This window comes from Trachymyrmex septentrionalis, unplaced genomic scaffold (assembly GCF_001594115.1).
Source record: "Trachymyrmex septentrionalis isolate Tsep2-gDNA-1 unplaced genomic scaffold, Tsep1.0 scaffold51, whole genome shotgun sequence".
Lineage (NCBI taxonomy): Eukaryota > Metazoa > Arthropoda > Insecta > Hymenoptera > Formicidae > Trachymyrmex > Trachymyrmex septentrionalis.
This window is the reverse complement of record NW_017305683.1, coordinates 272494-294935: the sequence shown is the minus strand read 5'-3', so window position 1 is coordinate 294935 and position 22442 is coordinate 272494. Positions and strand designations below refer to the sequence as shown.

General features: G+C 36.2%; 2 protein-coding genes across 3 annotated transcripts in view; both read left to right on the top strand.

Annotated features, from left to right (window-relative positions):
- Window positions 1-9227, top strand: part of LOC108751769 (RUN and FYVE domain-containing protein 2-like) — a 20460-nt gene extending 11233 nt beyond the window's left edge. For both annotated transcript variants that reach the window (XM_018492171.1, XM_018492170.1), the window contains 3 exons: window positions 736-952; window positions 2141-2395; window positions 8775-9227. In XM_018492171.1, the coding sequence (XP_018347673.1) occupies window positions 736-952; window positions 2141-2395; window positions 8775-8915 (613 nt within the window). In that variant the 3' untranslated portion in view covers window positions 8916-9227. The remainder of the gene's footprint in view (window positions 1-735; window positions 953-2140; window positions 2396-8774) is intronic.
- Window positions 9228-14591: 5364 nt separating this feature from the next.
- The window catches only part of LOC108751683 (neurotrimin-like), an 84557-nt gene continuing 76706 nt past the window's right edge, over window positions 14592-22442 (top strand). Inside the window, exon 1 of the mRNA XM_018491989.1 lies at window positions 14592-14668. Within this exon, the coding sequence (XP_018347491.1) occupies window positions 14596-14668 (73 nt within the window). The 5' untranslated portion in view covers window positions 14592-14595. The remainder of the gene's footprint in view (window positions 14669-22442) is intronic.

The window sequence follows — 22442 nt, the reverse complement described above, 5'->3', positions numbered from 1 at the left end:
CACACACACACACACACACACACACACACAGAGACACGCACGCACTTACGTTATAATTAAACGTATAATTAAAATGTAATATTAAATAAAATGTAAATTTTCTGAGAGAATTAACACTTGTAATATTATTCTGATAATTGATTATATTTGTAGATTTATTAATATTTGATACTTTTATTTCTTTCGTTCTATTTTTCGAAATAAAATAGGAAATGTTTTTACCATTTTATATGAGTTTGTATTAATTTTTTCTCATATTTTTTTGTAATACAATCGTAAAACAGTTCCTTAAATACATTTTGAGAATACACTTTTATTTGTGTATAATATATTTACACGATATGTCTAATATAATTCTTAATTAAATAATAAATACGTACTTTTTTAATTTAAATTTAATTCAACAAATCATAATACAAATACAATTATTATCGTATTTTCTGTACTGATAAGTAGGCATGAATAACGAATCACAATTTAAAAATCATTTCTTGATAATAAATATGATATGTAAGACTATTCATATCATTCGATGCTTTTTTAATAAACGAACGGGGTCTTCATCGAGATATAACCATCACACGTCATTACACTTATTTTAAAATCCCAAGTTAATCCTGGAGCGAGGGGTATGAGTTAAAGATTGTTGAATCAATTGAATAAAATAGCTCCGAGCGGTGTAGACACGAGTTTTATACCTTCCACGTTTAAGTACCACCGATTTGACTTAATCAGGTGCAAGGAGATGGATGGTGTCAGATCGGGGGCAGAGGAGAAGGTGAGGATTCTGGGTGCAGAGGCTGCAGAGCGGGAAGCGCGGACGAATGGGGTCGAGAGGGAATTGCAACTTGAGCGCGAGTGGAGAACCTCCTTACAGGAAACATCGATCTGTAACACGGAGAAGATCTCTCAATTACATCAGGAGATCGATCAGCTGAAACGGGTGTCCGAGGTACGTATCCACGTGCGATCTGTATTGCCTTTTAAGCGTACCCATGGCGAATAAATCTCACGATATCGCCGTTATCGTCGCGCCGACTCGTAAGTTCAGACAACGGTGAGCTTCACGGAACTGAGATCCGATCTTTCTATTTAAATCTCATCCCCGAAACCTGGATTATAAGCCCGTACCTAATTCAATCGGCACACTGGAACGGAGATTTATCCGCCTTTCGATAATAGAATCGACAGTAAGTGCGACGGCGCGGCGCTGTCGTCCTGGAATAGATTAATGAAATTTATTTCAACTACTGAATTTTCATTTTTGCAGATTCTTAAAGTATCACGGGTTATTTGACAGTTTTCTGATAAAAAATAAGTTAATTTTCTCTGTCTCTCTCTAATTCGAATGTGAGACAGAGAAACATTTATTGGGTGTATATTTAATTGTAATGATTATGGTTAATATATGGAACATAAAATTATAATAGGTATTCTTAGTGATGTTGAATACAAAATTGTAAAGAAGTCAAACAGTGCGCTAAGCTGTTGTAAAATAAGATAAGATTTTAAGGATATGATGCAAAAATATATTCTTTTTTTTTGTAACATGTAAGAATAATTAAAATGAATTTGAAAAGATGATTTAAAAGGACCGACAATAATCTTAAATTGGAAATTGTAAAATTTACACAAATTTATTATAGACGTAAGATCCTTTCGATCGAATATAAAAATACAGTAAAGAATATAAAAATACAGTAAAGAAAAACAGAACTTATTTAAATTTTGCGTGTACATTTTGAGCATCGATTCAAATAGATATCATCGAAGATACGTACTAGAAAAGAGCAGTTTTACTGAAATATTAAAAAATTTAACTAGATATATATAAATCTGAAAATAACTTGATTTAAATCGTTAAAATAATTAAGTAGAGCGCTTAAACTGGTTGCTAGAATTGCTAGAATATTAAAACTTTTTGCACCATTGTCATTCATACATTCTATATAATTATTTGCTAATGCATTAAAATTATTTAAATCTGTTACCTAGCTAAATTTTTAAGTACTTTTAGCAAAATAATGTTTTTTTTGTATTTTTACATTCATATATTCAACTCCCATTTTAGCAGCGAATCAATTTGTACTTCGCGAATGAATATATACTTGCTAGATAATCACAATTATGGTTATTCCAGAGATACTTGACGCTGCAGGAAGAGTATTACGCCCTAAAGGAGGTGTGCGGTGAGCAGGAACGAACTCTGGAGGAACTTGGGGGACAATTGAGCGCTGCCAAATTAGCGGCCGCCGAATTGCGCGAGGCCGCTGACAATGCTCAGCAGCAGCAGCAGCAGTCGGCACTGCAAGAGGGTTTGGTAACCTGGGCAAATGATCGGATGGTCACCCAATGCAAGGGATGCAATCGTGAGTTCAACATGACTCGTCGTAAGGTAATCAAACTTTTTAATTGCTCTCACGCTTTCGTAACTCTCTCTCTATCTTACTCCCTCTCACTCTTTTTCTCTCTTTCTTCTTTTCTCTCTCTGTCTCCCTCGAACTTTTCGTTCCAACTCTCGATTTCTCGGGCTTCTTCGTTGAAATCGTCTTTGCCTCTCTCTCTCTCTCTCTCTTCTCGCCTTCCTCTTTCGCTTATTCGATCTATTCGCAGAGACGATTTGCGCGCGCGAAGATCTCGGCTGAAAGCGCGGCGCATCGTACGTAATTGTTCAATTATCCCCGCCGTTCGGGAAATTACTGCTTACTCTGATGCGGATTCCAGCCATTGCGGATTCAACGAAGGAGACCAGGCAAAGTAAGCCCGCATTAAATGACCAGGATCGTTCGGGTCGTTGCAGGGTAGTCTTGACATAACCACGAGATACACTTACCCTCGACGATCTGATGGCGCATAGGTCTAGGCGCTCGTCAGGTCGTCAGGATCCCTCGAGATCGAAATCACTTCTCGTGCGCAACAACTTTGATGCACGACAGTCGTATTATTAGAGATAGCGGGCTATCGCGTTGCCCGAGCCGGCAATTACACTTAAAGGCTTTCGTTTACCTAACTTCCCCCTTTATTAAATCGCGATAGGCCGTAATGAGGGCCGGAATTTGTGAATAGATAAGAGCTAGCTGAGGGATTACCGGCTTAAACAAGTTCTCGAGCGGCAATTGTTAAGCACCTGCCGCGCGAATACGTCGGCCACGCGTCCGTAACGCTTTTTAATTCGCTCATTAAAGGAGTGAGAGACGTGTCGCGTTACATAGTAAAAGCGAGCGATTTCCCGGGTCGTCCCAACGAAGCTCAGAGAACCCCTCACGCCGGTTAACTTCCATTTTTCGAGTGCAAATCACACGTGCCGGCATGGGCGCTTAAAGTATTCGCGCGGAGATCTTGATCGTTCCGTTAGTTGCAGTTGCGTGCATCGATAAGAGAAGCATGCGGCGCACTAACAACGAGCAAGTGTATTCGTGCATTCGTCATATGGATAAATTCTGTAACAGGATTTACGCGCGGTCGAGAGTTTATCGAAATTATGCGGACGTCTGCGATAAATAATAGAGTTTCTTTGGAGTTGGCTGTCAATGCTAATCGCTGCAGGATAACTCGCTCGTGCTGATCTTCTAAAGGAATTGCATACATCACGGCATCTCGTTCGGTCATTAACGATTATCGTAACAATTAACTTTGCACATGTTTTATCGTCTACATGTTTCAAAATAAAATAATCCCATACACTTTGTATGAAGAAAGCGGCTTTTGTCAAATTGCCTAAATTTTTAATAGGTACGTGATTGCTTTTATGATATAAGCTAATACAAAATTTTGATGAACATGATTTCAGAAAAGCTCAACTTTTATGATTAGCCCTAAATAGTTTAAAATTGTGTATTTTACAAAAATTGATTGTGTTTTTTCTACATAAGATTACTAATTTCTCTTTTATATATTTTTTAGATCTTTCCCCTATAATCTTCCAATCTTCTTTCGGACTTTTTTAACAAAACAAAACCTAAAAGGGCCTAGTCTAAAAAAGAGCGACTAATAGTTTTTTAATGGTCCTTATGCATTATTATATCATAGAGATCATTAAGTAGTAATCGTAAGGATTGAGCTTTTCTGAGATCATGTCCTTTGAGATCAGTATCATAAAAGCAACCACATATCAAAAATTTATTCAATTTAACTCTTCATAAGAAGTGCAAACTCCTTTGACTCCTGTTACAATTTGCAATTACTAAGAGCAAATTAAAACACCCACACTGAAAATACAGACTTCTGGTAATAGTGTTACCAGAAGTCTGTATTTTCAGTGTGGGTGTTTTAATTTGTTCCAATTACCAAATGTTGAATGAAATAATTTCAATTAAATGATATAACCAAAAATGATTTTACTTTTCTAAATAAATATTTAGCAAGTATTTAATATAATAATGTAATCAACCGTTTGATAACACTTACTAAATATTTAGAAAAATAATATTATTTTTGGCTATAATTATATAATCGAACATTTGGAATTATTTCACTCAACCTTTAGCTATTATCAGACTCTTTTTTCAATGCACGACACTTAAAATACTAACTATTGTGAGAGTGCCAACAAAAACCCTGTTTTTAGCCTTAAGCTTGTGACTATGTTTGCAAAGCAGTGTCCCTCGCTTTTTTTCAGAACGCCGAATTACATTATTTGCATCATCATTCAACATACATTCATGATTACGCGTTGTGCATGCATGGCTCGCATGCATATTCAGTCGACAATATGATAGAGACGTTGCTTGCCCCATAAAATACATTAGACCGTATTCTCTTCTTTGCTTTACGTAGCCAGCAAGGAATATACGTTGTGCTCGCGCGAGAGAGGAATGGGTTACGGGGAGGGTTGAAAGGAGGGCGTAGGAAAGGGTGGTAAGTTATTGCATAATAACAAGGCAGTGCTCGGGTATCCTTGTTACTCATTTTTCGCCCGGTAGGTGTATTACCATACTGTTTAATATAGAATAGGCCACCCATGGCACGACCAGCTGTGTGGGTGGGAATCGTGCCAGTGGGCAAGCCGTTCCGTTGGCAGGTGCACAACGGAGAAGCCGTGCAGGAAAAGGCGCGAGGCCTTCGAAAGGTACGAGTTTGTTTGCAGGTGGAAAAAATACGATTTGGCCGCAAGCTTTTGCGCGGACAAAAGCGAGTAAAACAATAATTCCAGTGCCGTGGTGCGGTTAACCACGTTAAGACATATTGTAAACTCACCCCTGCTGGCTTTTTAAATGCACGATGCCCCGCGGTATTGCCCAGTGCACGTAGTACACGACGATTACTTTGTACGCGCACTTGACACAGTTCCCGCGAATTGTGCGGAATTTGAATTCCGCAGCGAGATGTTAACGAGACGGTGTGCAAAACTTTTCCCGCGTATCTTACGCGCCGCTGGATGCTTTAATTTGCTTCCAGTAATTGCAAATTGCGACAGCCAAGTTTCATCTTGTAACAACATGTAAATATTTTCTAACGGATATGGTTGAGTCAATAGCTTAATGTGTGTAAAATGTATGTAGATATTTATTTGCATATGCGTATCGTGAAATTATATATTAATGTGTAAGGATAAACAATATTTTCATCGAGAAATTATTGTACGTCTTTTCATAAGTGCACAGCAATTTTATCTTTTTTATTGTATATCTTATTATATATCTATTATTTATATCTACAATATAATGTATTTTTATTGTATATCTATTGTTTATCTATTACTCGCCATATACTTGATAAGAACAACAACTCATAAATCATGATATAAAGCACGATATGAGATTATTACGTAAAAAGAGCAACGATACTTGCAATATTGGAGCACCAGAAGCGTAAGATTTCTTTTTGGGGAGAGGAGAATTATTAATTCCATTATCACATAAACAGCAATTTTTACGTTAAATTATTTTTTTGAATATTTTAGAGTATAGAATGTCTCTTTTTCATTCCTGATTTTAAATAAAGAAAATTAGATTTTATCAATTTTAATAACAATTTATTATACCAGTAAAAGGCGAGGTGTCAGCAAAACTGCTGCTATTCATTATACATTGATATATAATATACGATATAACATATTATAGTAACATCATCACTTTTAATCATAAATTTCGGAGAATTTGAAACCTCTTCCTCCCCGGATGCGCCCATTATAAGCAATATCAAGTAGTACACATGCTGAAAAGTGAACACCATTCGCTGCCATACTCGTGTTGATGTGGTAGAATGTCGTCGTAAAAGATGCCCTGGGAATGTTCGTATGTGTTGCATAAACTTGAAGCGAAGCTAAAGGACGTATCTTACAGACGATGAATATGCATATTTCAAAATCATAATTAATTTCGCTGAAATCTCTTAGAACTCTTCACACTTTGTTCCAAGTTAAGGCGAACTTTACGACGATGTAACTATCTTAATTCTCTATCACGTGGTGTCTTTAATTTTGATAAAGCTAACTGGATAAGTTTGTTTGGAATACATTAATACAATGAATACAATGAATACATTGGTTATGAGACCGATGAAAGCGACCACGATTACAACAAAAAAAAGAAAAATAAAATTTCCGTTTTATCCACGAAGATAAATAAGCGTGCAACGTCATTTGCGTCTTTTTAACTCTTAACTTTAGAGACGAAAACTCATTTCCTTGCTCATGCGATTGCATAAAAGTGAGTTTGCCCGATGTTACGCGCTACAAAGGCAAGCGAGGTAAGCCGCGAGATGGTCTCCTCGGTTTACCAAGACTTTCGCGTCCGCGCCAAGAGTCGAGTCACCTCACGAGGAATTTATAGATCGCTACGGTCGATCATTTGCTCGACAGTATCTCTCGGATCTGATCTCTGTTTGATTTATTCGTCTTGGAAAGTGTATCTGTAAGTAGGTATCTATCACGGTTAAGATAAGGCGTGCTTGAGGCACGCCGGTTACGGAGTTACGGGCGCCAATCTACTACGTTTCGGTCGTAAGTCATGATGACGGTTCAATAATTAACTTCGCGAGGAAATCGGTTATCGGGACGATATTATTCGGGCTCTTACTTCTCCCGGTAATAACCGGGCAACCACTCTCCCGCACCCTCGCCACCCTTGCTCCAAGAGGGAACGACGATCCCACCGTCTCACTTAGGGGATTCAATTTAGATGTAAAATTTAGAATCGTCGCCTCAGTTACACTTCTCTTTTGGCTTTCGGAATACGCGAATACTGTGAATACCACGAATTCTTATTATAATAGACCATCGGTAATGGTCCAAAAATAAAGATTACAGAGAAAGGGCGCGAGTAGAGATACGAAATAAACGCAAAGATCAAACGTGGGAATATTGCGCATTCCTCTCATTGCGACTTGCAAAATACGGATTCCTCGTGTGATTAAACGACGTTGAATTGCTTGCGCTTTGTTTGGATAAGAGATAAGCTATTAAAAGAAAATTTAGTTGTAACAAAATATAGACTTCTGCATGTGTAACTTAACTTATAATATTTTTAATATCTTTCCTTATTTATCTTTTAGCATATCTGGAGAGACTGTAAAAAGATAAATGCGATTGAGACATTCTGCATAATCGATGCGATTAACACGAATTTGTTTCATCTATCTGTCCTTCTCTTCACTGTTTCTCGTTTGTCACTTTCAACAGCTTTGCCAGTCAGTCCTGTTCCATGTCCATCTATACTTTAACAATCTAACGACTCTCACATGGAAATGACCTGTGCAAGAAACACCGCAAAAAAGTATTAAGCGCTCTCTTACCTGAAGTTGACACGCGGACAATAGTATCCCTGGTGCCGAGTACAAAAAGCTCCAGCCGTTGTCCGCGTGCCAGCTTCAGGTACGGGCATGCACTTTTTTTGACCCGAACGTAACGAGCACACGTAATCCGTAACTGCGAACTACGCTACAGAGCTTTTTACTTTTCAGCGTGTAGACCTGAGGCGGGCAAACTCATCGCCATTATACGCCGCGAAGTTATGATTGGTTTGGACGTTTCGGTTGAAATCCTAAACTGTAACTACGAGATTTAAAACGTACTATATTTACATTGCCCCGAGATAGTCGAGATATCTTATGAATTATTGTCGATTTTCATCTGGAGTGAAATTAGTTAAACTCAATAGTTGAAGTTAAACGTCAGTCCATCGTTTTATCAATTAGTGCTTCTCAAGTAAAGTTGCAATATAAATTATAAACTTAACAAAATTTTAATATGTTATAGAATATTTATTTTATATAGACCTTAAAATATAAAATTTTATGTTACAAATGTAACTCCACTATTAGAACGAATATAAAACCCATTTTACCGTTTTTTTTTTAAATAAGTACAAACGTAAATTAACATCTATATTTTGCTGTACTAATAATACGCTTATTATTATAACTGATGTCAACTGATTACATATTATTGTAATTGATGTCAATTATTTATTACATAATGTTATTACTCAAATTTTAAAAAAGATATAAATACCGATATTTTTACATACAAGTAAATATATAGAAATACCTAGATATTTCTATTTATTTGAACATAAAATGAAAGGAATATGATTTTATATTCCTATTTTTATATTTATAAGTTTTATATGTAAATATGTTGCAGTATAAATTAACAAATATTGTCAAAATATTATTTTTTGTACTATAATATAAATATATTAATACATTATATAAATATATTAATATTTTATAATATCAGCTTTATATCGATAACACAATAATCTTTTTTCTATCGATAACGTTAACAATTAATATGAACTAATAGTAAATGTTTGATATTATTTCTGTTGCAGCACCATTGTCGCAATTGCGGGAACATTTTCTGTAACGCATGCAGTGACAATACTACGGTCTTGCCAAACTCAGCGAAACCGGTACGCGTTTGTGACGAATGTTATGTGTTTCTGGTTAGCCGTTACTCGGTGGTGCGTTAATATTCCGCACGCTATTGTTTCTTTTCGTAAACGAATTGTATAACAGAGATTTCAGTTCGATGCACAGTCTCAAAAACGACGAAAATAGGAAATCCGAGAAAGCAGAACAAAGAAAGAACGAAAAGGTAACGAAATTTGTCTGCAAATGTAATCCATACATTTGTACATGTTTCTTTCTACTATACGTAATGCATAACAATGTATTATCAATTGGCCGTACGCGACGACAAACAAATCAATCTACCGCAATATTTTACTTCATGTTGAATCTTTTCTATGGAAAATAATCTCATAATTCTTTTAAAATAATACGAGGAGTTTAGAGAAATATTCAATTTATCAAATTTTGTTATGCATACTGTTCTACGTTTCTAATATATTTTATAGTTTTATAAATAATCGCGAGAGGTATACGATCGATAGAATTTATTTTCTCGAATGTATTTTATTCTGTCACGGCGATACGTTTGTTTCATTTTATTGTACAACAGTTACGATTATCTCACCAGCGTCATGAATGACGGGAGTCCAATGATCTGATTGTATAAATGTTTACGAGAATTCAACGTTGCACATTACTTCTAGTGCGGTCGTAATTGTATTTGTTATGCTCAACTTGGGCAGGGTAAGATTATAATAGGGATGTGATTGTACTTTGAATCCGATTTGTAAAGTTTCGAAACTGCAGCTTTGCTCGCGCATACTGCAGCGTCCAAAAACGCGTGCCTGTACAACGATATTTTTAAATTGTTCTATACTGTCTGAAAAGAGATATTATACGTAAATAAATGAAATGGTTTTCTAACAGGTGCACATTATTTATTGATCCCAATCTTTTATGTTATACAAATATTATAATGAAAACATGCTTATTAAAATGCCTCGAAAGAGAGAGAAACGGAGATTCCGTTGTTGCAGTCCTTTGTAGACTGTTTATGAAAATTTTCTTTAACTGGGAGGAATTAATTAAAGACGTTCTTATAAAACCCATGTTATAAGAAAGTCTTTGACAATCTTTTGCAAGTACATTTTAATAAAAGTCTTTATGATTCAGAAAACCACAATAATTAATTAAATGTATTTGAGACTAACTCAATATAACAAACCAAAATCATCATTTTGTTCAAAAGTAATAAAGACTTTACACATTATTACTTATCATCGTGCAAACTGTACTCTAATTTCATTATAACGAACAGTTCGATTTATCGGAACTCAATATTTTCATATATTTTTAAAAACAGTTCTCTCTTTGCAAACGATTGGAAACGGCGCGATATCTGACCCGCTTCTGTACTTACGTTCCATTACGGTGACATTGATCCTTCAAGAAGTATATTAACGAAAAAAAAAAAAGAAACTATCTTTTGCACGAAAGCGATTCGTAGAAAGAAAGCGGCGTAATGTGTAATCTGGCTGCCGAACGTAAATCCGTTTCTCAGGTGCATATGCCGATCTCTCTAATCTTTACAATAGGAACCACACGCTATCCCCACCGATTCCTCCATTGCAACGCTGGAAAAGCAGTAAAACAGTCCGTCAGCCGGCCTCCATTGCTCGCGCCGTTCTTATCCTTCTCAGACGTTAACAATGCCTACCACTACGATCCTGGATCCGCCACATAAACGTCCGCCAGGTGAAACCGCGCGCGTGTCCGTGAGCCTGTGTAATATCTGTACGGTGCAAGTACGGTGTTAAGGGAGTTAACGGTGTCATGTTACCTGTATGCTCGCGAGTACTTACGCCGCCTGACTGCGGTAAGTTTCTGCCGTGGTTGTGAGCCGCGGCGGGACTGCCCCCGTAGGCCAACTTGTCGGATATCTACGACTTTCGAAAGCTCGTTAGCCGCGAGCGTGCACGCTTAAACGGTCGCTAAATTGAAATCGATCCTCGGCCGTTTCGCATCGATCGTTGCTGCCTCGACGATTGGCGCAAATATATCCACTTCCATCTGCCCGGCATGTAGCCGCGATGGAGTACCTAGTACAAGGGTGCACGCGACAATTGCGCCGGAATGAGTTCGGTCATTGCAACCTGGTTTTCCGGAAATCGGAATAATCGGAAGAGGAACGGAGGGATAGGGGGCTCGAATGGAAGATCAAACTTTACCGGGTGCGATAACACTCAAATGATTGAGCACATGTATATTCCGCTGTCACAGGGAAAATATAATCAGGTCGCAGATTATTGAAATTTATTGCAATTTACATGATTTACGGCATAGATTTTTAACACTTTCATTCAGAATGCGGGCGGGGAGGGGGGAGGGGGCGATACTTCTGATGACAGTTTGCGGAACGTGATCGAATTGTGATATTTCAGATATGACGCGTTATAAATGAAAGCGAAGCAAATACAGTCTCGTAAACAATGGGGAGGGGATATTTTCGCAAAGTACTTTCGTAAACTTCAGATTGTACTGACTATTCGTTCTGAAGTGACGAATCAGCGCGATTATGAGAATAAAATAATGCATTACGTTATGGAGCATTAATGATGGTATGGCGTGTCTCACGAGTCGTGGCACGCGGTGCCAAGATCATGAAGGTAAAGTCGCTTTTACAATGAACTCACTGACACACGCAAAGTAACTCGGTCGCACGTTCTCATATCGCATGTCTCTGTCTCAGAAGAATTGACTAGCTCCTCATCTTTGACGTAAAGTCGACACGTAGCGATTCGTGACACAGCTTATAAATGTTTACTTTAAAGTATCCTCGATATCCCGGATATCGAGGATTCTTAATATAAACATCCAAATATTTTGAATGACGACGTTACAAGCAAAGAATATACATACATATATACTTTATTATGTGCATATATATATATATATATATTTATATATATATGTGTATGTATATATGTACATTAATTATTCTTTCGTCCTACGCGCGTCCATAAATCGACTTTTTCCATGCGAAAATTACTGCGCGCAAATTACGTTATAGATGAAATTCTCATCGAGTACTCGCGCAACGTCAAATTGAAAATCTTGTTAGATTCACGAATGACATATTTTCTCAAGCCATATTCGAGAGAAACAGAAGAAAGAGTTTCTCGGCGCGTTCTCGCCAGATCCGTACCTACGGGAATCGCATGCATGTAATAAGCGAAAACAATTGTACGTAATGGTGCTGGAACCGGAGGTGCGATTCCATCAAGTGGCACGCGTGCTCGAAATAGTATCCGCGGCGAGCATGAATTATCACGCGAGCCACTTCCATCGCGATTCTTCGAGGGATAAATCGTTGATAGGGATTGCACTGCTACGCTCTCCATGCCGCAAGGTGTCCTGCCCGATTTCGATGTTTATTTACTATTTAGCGCTTGTTGATCCATTTCTCGTATAGATAAAATACTATCGCGTGTATCGGAACTTGCAGCTACATGCAATCATGCAAAAACAAAAATTTTCTGCCACGATCGAACGTATGGGAACTCCGCGAGGAGATTTTTGCTGCATGAGCGTGCATCGCGAACCGACCCGGCAAAAATGGTGACAAAAAAACTATATGGACGTGAAAAAAAAAAGCAATATTGCGTACGATCACGCTACGGGTGGTAAAGTGAACAATTCGCTGATGCATCGAAGCGTAGAAAGTTACGAGAAGCAGCGAAAACAAATGATTGTTTTCCGTAATAGTGCGTCGATAAACTGCTTTGTACTTTATCAATCGTTGCTTTGTAGTCTTTTTGATAGTGCATTCGGAGTTTTGTAACGATTCCTTAATTCGCCGCAGATAATACCGTGTAGGGGAGATCCGAGGAATTGCAAACATGGAATGCGCACGCAAACGATATTATTGCAGTGTATTAGAGTAGTGATAACCATTTATTTTTCATATTCAGTGACAGATTCTGATATACGCTTAGTGATGTACTGTAGCACGTGAACGCACATGCTATTTAGCTAAATATCATACTTGTTTTTGATAGGTTCATGTCGAGAAGAATGGAGGAATTACAAATATCTAAGCGAAAGTTAAATAAAACTGATTATTTATCAATTATAAGAGTCTTTGTGTAAAGAATATTTGACTTTAAACCACGATAATTAACATCTGTGTATTATTAATATAAATTGTAATTTTAAACAAAAAATAAAACCGACTCGGCATTGCCTCGCGTAGCGCGTCGTAATTTCGAATAGTAAAAATGTTGTTCTTTTGTTTGAAATTATTGTTTATATTGGTGATAAAAATGAGATATATAAATTTATTATTTAAACTCAAATAATTGAAGTAGCCTTTGAATGAAGGCTTCTACCATTTGATAAATAATTATCGTCGGCTTTATTTAACTTTTCCCTTAGGTATTCACAGAGAGTTCTCTCATTTTCCCTTAAATGATAGACCTATTTCAAACAGTCTGCTTGATAAGTGTTTGAAATTAAAAGTCGCTATCACTAGGCTAACAGAAATAGTTCATTTGTCGGTTTTCCAATAATTGTCAACGGTCATTGGTAGTTAAAAATAGAGAATATATACATACGTCCGGTGAAAATGGTAATACTTTATAACTCTGGAATATACAAATGTACCCAAAGGTTCTTAATTAATTAAAATTTAATAAATGTATTGAAAGCGATAATTGAAATCTGACATGGAATGAATATATCAAAATGTTTTAAAATTCACCTGTACTAAATAAGAAGCAGATGCAAAACGAAATAAGATCGTTAGAATGATTACAAGGCAATGTAATTATTGCAAAAGTAATTACCTGCAAACTCGCTTTTTCTCGGCTTTTTCGATAGGCGTCCTTATTAATCAGAGTAGATTTATAATTAGACAAGTTTTGTTCCTTACGTATGTCTTTATACAAATTAGGAAAAAATAAATTTGATATTAATCACAAATGTATTAACAGTCTTAATTAATTTATTAATAGTTAAAAAGTCTATATATTTTGTATGAAAAAATAATTTATTAATTCTTAATTTATAAGAAAAAACGGTAAAAAGACAAATAAAATTTTAAATCTAGCTGCATTTAGTTTGAACTGATATTAAGTATTTAAATAATTATTTTATTTAAAAAGACCGTTTAAATTTTTTCTATAAAACAGTCTCGTAAGAGTCAACTGATATAGAATATATTATATGTTCATACGAAATGTTTCTATCTTTTAATTTATTAGTTCAATTAGTTTGTCTTCTGAAAATAAGAAGCTCAACTGTGCCGCTTTGAAATACATGAACAAATCTTTTCGAAATTTTTAGAATTACGATAATAAAAATATTCTCAATATGCATGTATATCTCAGAAAAAGGTACGCCGATGTTTCTGATTTGAGGAAGTCTCAATATCTTCCAAGGTTCTTGAAGAAAGTAATAACGAGATCGTGCTTCTTGCGTTCGATGGATCTCGTGTATATGACTGCACGTACAATTCTCCTCTTCACCGAACAAGTGTATGCGTAAAACGCAATTGCATTGCGTTTACGCTTCGTCGCGCTCTCGCTTTGAATGCGTGCTCGATAGTAAACAGAGATATCTTCGCGTCTCCTCGTAGCACCCCGGACGACGAGCCGAGAGTAAGTCGCGGACGTACGGCACGATGCAGCACGCAGGCGCCCGCGTGGTTGGCGGCAAAGCGGAACCGCGTCGCGGCGGTAAGCGTCGCGGCGCCCGGCGTTTACCCCTCAGTTGACGTAGCCGCGTCGTCAACGTAGCAACATGCTCCCCGTTCTCGCGATCCCGGTGTTCTGCGTCGCGACATGGGTATCCGCGCTGAACGATCCGTCATCAGGTAAAATAATACACCGAGCATCCCCGGCAGACGCACAACTTCCCCGCACCGCTCTGCACGATCCGAACAGCGTTACGCACTTTACAATTATGCAATATACATTCTCCTTCCCATGAATTCCGTCTTACCCTCCGATTGCTGCTGCGATCGTAATTCGCGACCGCTCGTCGCTAAAACGCGAAAACCGTCGCGGTTGATCATCGCTCGCGATCGAAGAATTCATATACGATCGAGATCCTCGTAAGAGAAAGGAAAAAGGATTACTCATTGCATCGTTTTTTTACGACTTTTCTGCACGAGGTCTGCGTATTTAACCGCGCGCACTTTTTCTCTTTTTCTGCTTCCCTCTCTTTTTTTTTCTCGGGGTCTATCCTTCGAGAGAATTTTACGGTTGGCTTTTACGATTGCGGTTTGTTTATTATGTGGATGATAAAAGTCAGTAGGTGATTACGAGCCGGTCGTAATTTAAGCGAACGAGATTGGCCACACGATCGAGTCACCTATCCCACTGCATCGCTTCGAGTAGCGTCGCGTCGCGTCGCTTCGTCGCCAGGAGCTCTGCTCCGATCCCGCGGGAACGATCGTAATGCGCTATCGCAAAGCGAGTTTACGTTATTCCGTTGATCGCGATTGTGGGATACACTGCTCGATCGTAAAATTCTCTGCGATGAGCCCCGAACCGCAAACAGTCGAGGCTTTTCACTCAATTTTCTTCATCGTTATTGGCATTGATCTTTCAAATCAACATCACTGATTGGAACGAAAAGTCTCTTGATTTCTAAAGCAGAGCAAGCTTTCCTCGCATCGATTGAAATCTCAGCCCGTTAGTATTTGTCGTAAACGATATAAATACCAAATTTCATGTAAATGGAAATTTATAAGTTCAGTGTTGCGCCATCTCACTATCTGTTTTGTTCTTTCTTCAGCGTATACAACGGTCCTTCTTCTTTTCCATTTCCTTTCTGTTGGCCGCGCCAACCACCCGCTGCAATCGTCCTACAGCGAATCGTGGCAAGTATAAATTATCACAGCGGAAGTTAGTCCAGCAAACTCCGCCTTATCCTTTCGCGTGATAATAATTACTCTCTCTTTCTCGGCTAGTCGGCTGGGAAATGGGTTCTTTAGCCCGTCGGACGGGACACCTTCGTAGATCTTACCGGCGATCGTTCCGTTTATTCACGCCCCATACGCGATTATTCGTACGTCTCGCGATGCCGAGACAAACGGTAGAAAGGGAGGTAATCGCGAGATTTCCGGACGCGACGTGACACCGCCACGCGTCGGCACGTGGTGTGCCAGCGGAATTAGGTGCCAGTGAAATACGCCGGCGCCATTATAACGCGCCCTGCGCTGTAATCGTGTGGGGCTAATGACTTAACGTCGAATTATCACACCGTCGACCGAAGGCTCCGTAAATCCACTTGGCTTCACCCGTCCGCAATTGCCCGCCTCTTACCGTCCGAATTAGTCCCGCATTAGTCGCGAATCCCGCTCGACACCCGATTGAAAGGAGAGATTTGACGATTTTTAATCCGCGTTCTCGAGTCATGTCACCGCGATATGCACCTCGATAAGACTGCAATAAACACTCGCTCCTTAATCCCCCTTAATCTAGTCGTCACGTGAGTTACTTACACCTAGGAATGCCTCTTGCAAAAAGGTATCGACGAAAGCCGCGCGCGCTAGAAATCGTGACTTACAATTTTTGCAATTGTTACAGTTCTAATTCATGCATGACGCACCGACGTGGAATTTTTATCTCGCACGAATAGAACAGATAGTCTAGTTTCCAATATATTTCATGCATTTTGTAAATTAACACGGTTTCTCAATGGCTATTTGCGTGAACATGTATTATCAATATCTTGAAACTGTTCCGATTTTTTGCTATTTTTTTTAAATATATTTTTAGATAGATTGTTCGGCATTTAGTCAAATTTATATTTCTTTCAAAGTTTCTTTCAAAGTCTTTTATAACCTGATTTATTTGATAAAATTTAATTTAAGTGATTAAAGGTATCATTTGCCTTGCTTAAAATATACTAGTATCTTACAAAAATATATGTATATATTTTACTTTAATTATACTAATAAATGTAAGATTTATTAGTTGTATTAATATATAAGATTTGTAGTTTCTATTTTATTTCCTTATCATAAAAATTACTATTTATGTGTTAGTAATATTGTGTTCTCGTAACTGTACATTATGGAGATTAATGGATGGAAAAATATATGAAAAGGACTGAGAGTTTAAACAATCAGAAAAGCAGAAAAATGTTCTGCCTTTACTGTAAAATTAGATTTTTTATCTATGTTGTCACAATAACCATGCTATTCAAATTGCTTCATTATATGCGAAGTGTTTTAATTAATAAAACGGTATAAATTACTCGCGAAACTTTACTTGCAAATAACAGTACTTTTTTGAAAGTATCTTTTTAAGTTGTATCATGTTTAGTATTCATATAGTGTCATGTTATTCATCTGGCCTATAATGTCGTTGCTATTTTAGATGAATGTGTGTCTACGGCGTGCTATCATCTAAAATTTAAAGTCAAGATATGAGAAATATCTTTTGTATTGTACTTTTGCAAGAAAAATAATATAAACAAATGATAATATAAACAAATGACCTGATAAACTCTACAGGCTCGTGATCATATTTATCACAATTATGTTTAACGAGCAACGTTACGTGTATTTAACTAGTTATTATATCACTTTTATTCATAGTCTATATTAATTGTACAAGTATAATATGATACTTCATTGCAATTCCTGATACATGCAAAGAGTAATTCAATAAAGGAGTGACTAAATTAATAGCTGAAATGCTCCTTAAAGAAAGACTAAACGTCAATTCACTGAAGAAGCAATTTGATTTGTTAAGTACATAACTCGAACGAGCAGAACAATTATCGCACATTTCCTATTTTGGGATGATGGCTGACGGCGCATGATTGACGCACGGGCTATATTTTATTCACACTGGAAACGACTTACAGCTCCTATAACTTTCTTCTTTTATTACCACTGCTTTGATTAATACGCGCTATAGTTTCTACTACATTAACTATAATTGACTTCTTAATGAGTCTGAAATCAATTTTATTTTTATTACTAAAATTATATTATTTAATAAAAGATTATTTATGTAAAAATTCAACATCTTAATAAAATTTTTCAATTAAATGAATATCTAACAGTTACAAAGAGATTTCAAAAACTTCACTTTTTAATTAATTTTTTAATCATTTAATTAAGCAAATATTTCAATTTGAAATTTAATTATAAACCTTAAACATTGAAAATTAAAAAGTTATAACTATGGTGCAACACATATTTTGTTTTCAACATATTTTTTTTATTACAAAAAAGTTCAATTAAAATATAAGTAAAGAGATATGTCTAAAAGACGAGTATGAGTATGAACCGTATATTTAATTTTTATCTGTTTGCTTATATTTTTGTGCATCGCGTATGAAATGTAATAATTCATTAAATACAGAATACATCAGTGATAACAATGAATAATCTTAACAAAAATATCTTTATTACGAGGTAATGGAGATATAATAAAATTCAATCTCGATATGTATAATTATGATGTCTTCAAGAGTTTCTGCAAAATTTTCTCGACACAGTGAAACAGTCTTTGCTAATAGCATATCGCGCGTAGCAATTAATTGCGGGAATCTGTGATTGGTAAATCGTGTAATATTTGCCAGTGTGATTTTGCATTTGATTGCACCTAATTCGCAAACAGCAAACCACCGTCGACACACCCCCGCGTGTGTATTTGCACGCAGAATCGGTATTAAACTGGCAATTCCGTGCCTCGCCCTCCGAAATCTCCGTAGTAGCGAAATACGAACGCGTACGTTAGATAAATATGCGCACAGCCAACACATATATATAAATACGCTTTTGCACATCCTATCTTCAGTACGTGTGCGGTTCTCAGTTTTGTTTTTCCGTTCCACGCATCGCTATTTCTCGTACGTCTACTTTTGGCATGAGCAAAGAGGAATGTATAATGACACGTGCGCGCGGTCCACTGCACCAAAGTGCATCAACGTTATTCGCTTATGATTGAAGCGCCTTTTAAAGATGACGATAAGCTTCAAGTTACGTTTCTCCTACTTTTAATATTAAAACGTGTTTTCCATCCTTTTCATTTATGTACTACGAATGTACTAATAGGATTGAATATATTATACATATAGACTATATTCTTAACTTGCTGACAAAAGAAATAGTTCAGTATAAGCTTTATGAGATGTTTTCGCTTGCCAGAAAGTCATGCGACACTTCGTGAAATATTTAGGAAAATAAATATGTACCCCAAAATATTATTTTTATTATGGGACTATAAAAGTTTATCTTAAATTTCAACAAGAAGTTTTGGCGTATAAAGCCTTTTAATTATTTTATCCTCGTCTAGCTCGCCATTAAAGTTGAGTGGGGTACTTTTCGCGCGCGCGCGCGGTATTATTTTTGAAGCTGCTTAACTTTTGCGACTTATCATATTTTAATGCTATTATTAAGTAAAGTTTTATTCAAATTGCAGAGTAATATGTGAACTTTTTAAATCCTATATATGTTTTAGAGCTTTTACGTATACAGAATTTAATGCATCAAATTAAGCATAGCCACATGAAAAGAACAGTTTAATGAAGTCTAAAAATGTACAATAATTAGATATAGATCTGAAAATAATTTGTTGAGTGCTGGACGACAATTCCATTGCAGATTTCAATATTCTAATAATCAGTTTGAGTGTTCTAACATAGTTACACATAATTATTTTAAAATTATTCAACATAACAAAATTACCTTTAGATTTGTATTCAGCTAATATAATCTTCCTGAAATATTTGAATCTAACTTTAGTACTTCAGCAAAATCGTTTTTTGCGCTCACGGTTTTGTGAATAATATTATAGATGTATAAAGCCAACCATTAAAGATACTGACATTCTAATACATTTTTCAATATTTTGTAGATATATGTGCTAAAAATGTAGGCACAATGCAACAGTAAGATATACAGTGGTCGGGAAACTCATTAGGATAGAGAGCAGCGATACGTTTATGCATTCGGTGCCTAGTGATATATCGAAGGTGACTTCAAAGTACAATTCACAATTAGCTCGGTGCTATCGCGAAATTAATTTCTTCCACGCTCTAGGCGTAGATGCACAATACGAGTGCGCTTACATTTCTAATGAGTTAAATAAGCAAATTGGCCGATGTAATATTCTACTTCTTTTACGCATAATATAATGACGTTATCAAGTTTTCATTAATATTTATCGTTTAATTTTTAACGTTAATTTTAACAGATTTTTTTGTTCGCATTTTTAAATCGGCATAAATAATATTAAAAATTTAGAAATTTATTATTCTATTTTATTTATAATTATTGTTCAAGATTAATTAATTAATTTGTATTCAATGTATCTTTTAATCTTACTTATCGTTAGATTTGAATATGAAAAATCAATTTCTATTGATAGAAATTTCTTCTTTTATATACGAATATATTGTGGAACGAAAATTAGCTAGGTATAGAGGTATAAACAGCGAGGTGTGCAAGCGCGAGAATTGAAGACTTACTCTCCTCTATAAACTCACGTGGGAGTTGGCTTCACAGAGAACCGACGGGGGGTTAAGCGAAACGTTTTCTCGCGGCAAGAATGGAATTGTTAAACAGCGTTTCCGTGCTTGCATGTGCATGTCCCTTCGCGAGAATGCAGGCTAGACACCTGCGAGGTGATACGATCTCACGACGGGGTCGAGTGGGATACGACCGCGTAAATTATGGCAGCGTTTTGAGTTCGCTGCCGCGAATTCAGCTAACGACCTTTTAACTTCTCCGCAGTGGCGGATCTGCCTGTGTGTCGCGACGCGAAAGTGTGCTTTTCGACGATGACAAAACGACGGCAAAACGAATTACACGCACTCGTGTGCTCCTCCGCTATTGACTCTTTACATTTGTCTCCTTCTCAGTGTCACGCAAACTACCGTTGTGCGCGTGCGGTCGCATGCTTGTCTCCTACGATCGACCGATGCACTTGGGAACACGACAAAATTGGATCATCAGACAGACGAAAATAGCATAACGTGTTAACAATAACGTTATTAGAAATCTGACGAAGCAAATCGTTGTCATCGATTTTAATTCAATTTTACGGTTTCGCGAGCTTTACGCCGAACGCCTGTTATCGCGACCATCACCAGTTTTATCATATCTTTATAACAATGTTAATTTATTATAACAATATGTCAATTCGGATATACATATATGTCTTTGTATTAATCTTATGTATTATATTCCTCATTAACTTCTCATTGACATGAATCATACATGTATACTTATCGTATTTCTCATATTTTGTTAAACTACATGCATCTGCCGTACACTCTTAATATGCTTATTAACCTCGATCGGTGCAACGTATGTCCGCGTTACATATATGCCATCGATTTATCTTATTCATGCATCTCATACATGCATAAAATTTCACAAATTAACTTATATAGACCATGTCTAATGAATAATTTTATTAGACATATTCTTTAAACGTCTATTTAAATAATTAAATAACATTTTTTAATAAGACTTCTATTCTTTTATACCTTTTCTCCTTAGATAAAAAAAATAATTAATATCTAGAGCAAGTTAACATAAGAACTTTTTATCATAAAAAATTTAGCAAAATATTGTGCAACATCTATTTAAATATTTTGGAAATATGATGCCACGAAAGTTAATATAGCGACTTTTAATACAGATACGTGTATTTATTTGAAACGCTAGAAATAAAGCTAAACGGAATCAAATCGGAATGTTTAAACTTCTCTCTGTGTACAAATATTTTAACGTTAACCGTGTACAGGTATGTAATTATACCCCATGCATTTTCAGAAAAATGCAAAATATAGAGAGAAAACTTTGGCTGTGTAAATCTTTGTGAAATTATATTGATTTTTAAGAAGATAGGTATAAAAAAATTAAAAAATTAAATTTATTTTATTAGTCTGGGGTGTGTTTGCATTTCTGTACATAGAAAAAAGGTTAAATAAAAATGTAAAAGTGTAATGAAAACTTTTTATGTTCAAAATTAATTCAAAAGTCAATATGACTTCTTGTGCTGACTTGCGAATTTTCCTTTAACAAATATGACAGATGTATTATGACGTTAACTGCAACCTGATTGCTTACAAGCTTAATGTGCTAGAATTTCTTTGCCGTATCTTTCCCCTTATCCATTTTTTCAATGTCATGTTCTGGGTCACGTGTGTAATTCTTCATTCTCTTTACATCATGTTAAGCACTCGCGCGTTGCAAAAATTTCATAGCTAATTATCAATGATAAATCGTACGGTAACGCTAACGACGTTCGTCGAAGAAAAAAAGGAACATTTATCACTGCCATATTTTCATCGGCCTACAACATAATATTGCTTCATAATTCTGATGTAATTGTATCGTTGTTTCATTTCTTACACATTTACGACTTTCATGTCAGAGAAATGACTGATCTATAAAAAAACATTAGTTACTTTGTCTAAGTTACACTAATTACATTATTGTTGTCTTGATGATTATTCTTGATGCTTTAGTATAAAATTTTAATATGTTTTCTTATAAGTAGATTTATCTCAAGTTACTTCATACATCAAATCTGTAATGATTTGATTAATAAATCATTTAAAAAATAGATCATATTTTAAAAATAATATTTTAAGAAGCTAAATTTGAATAT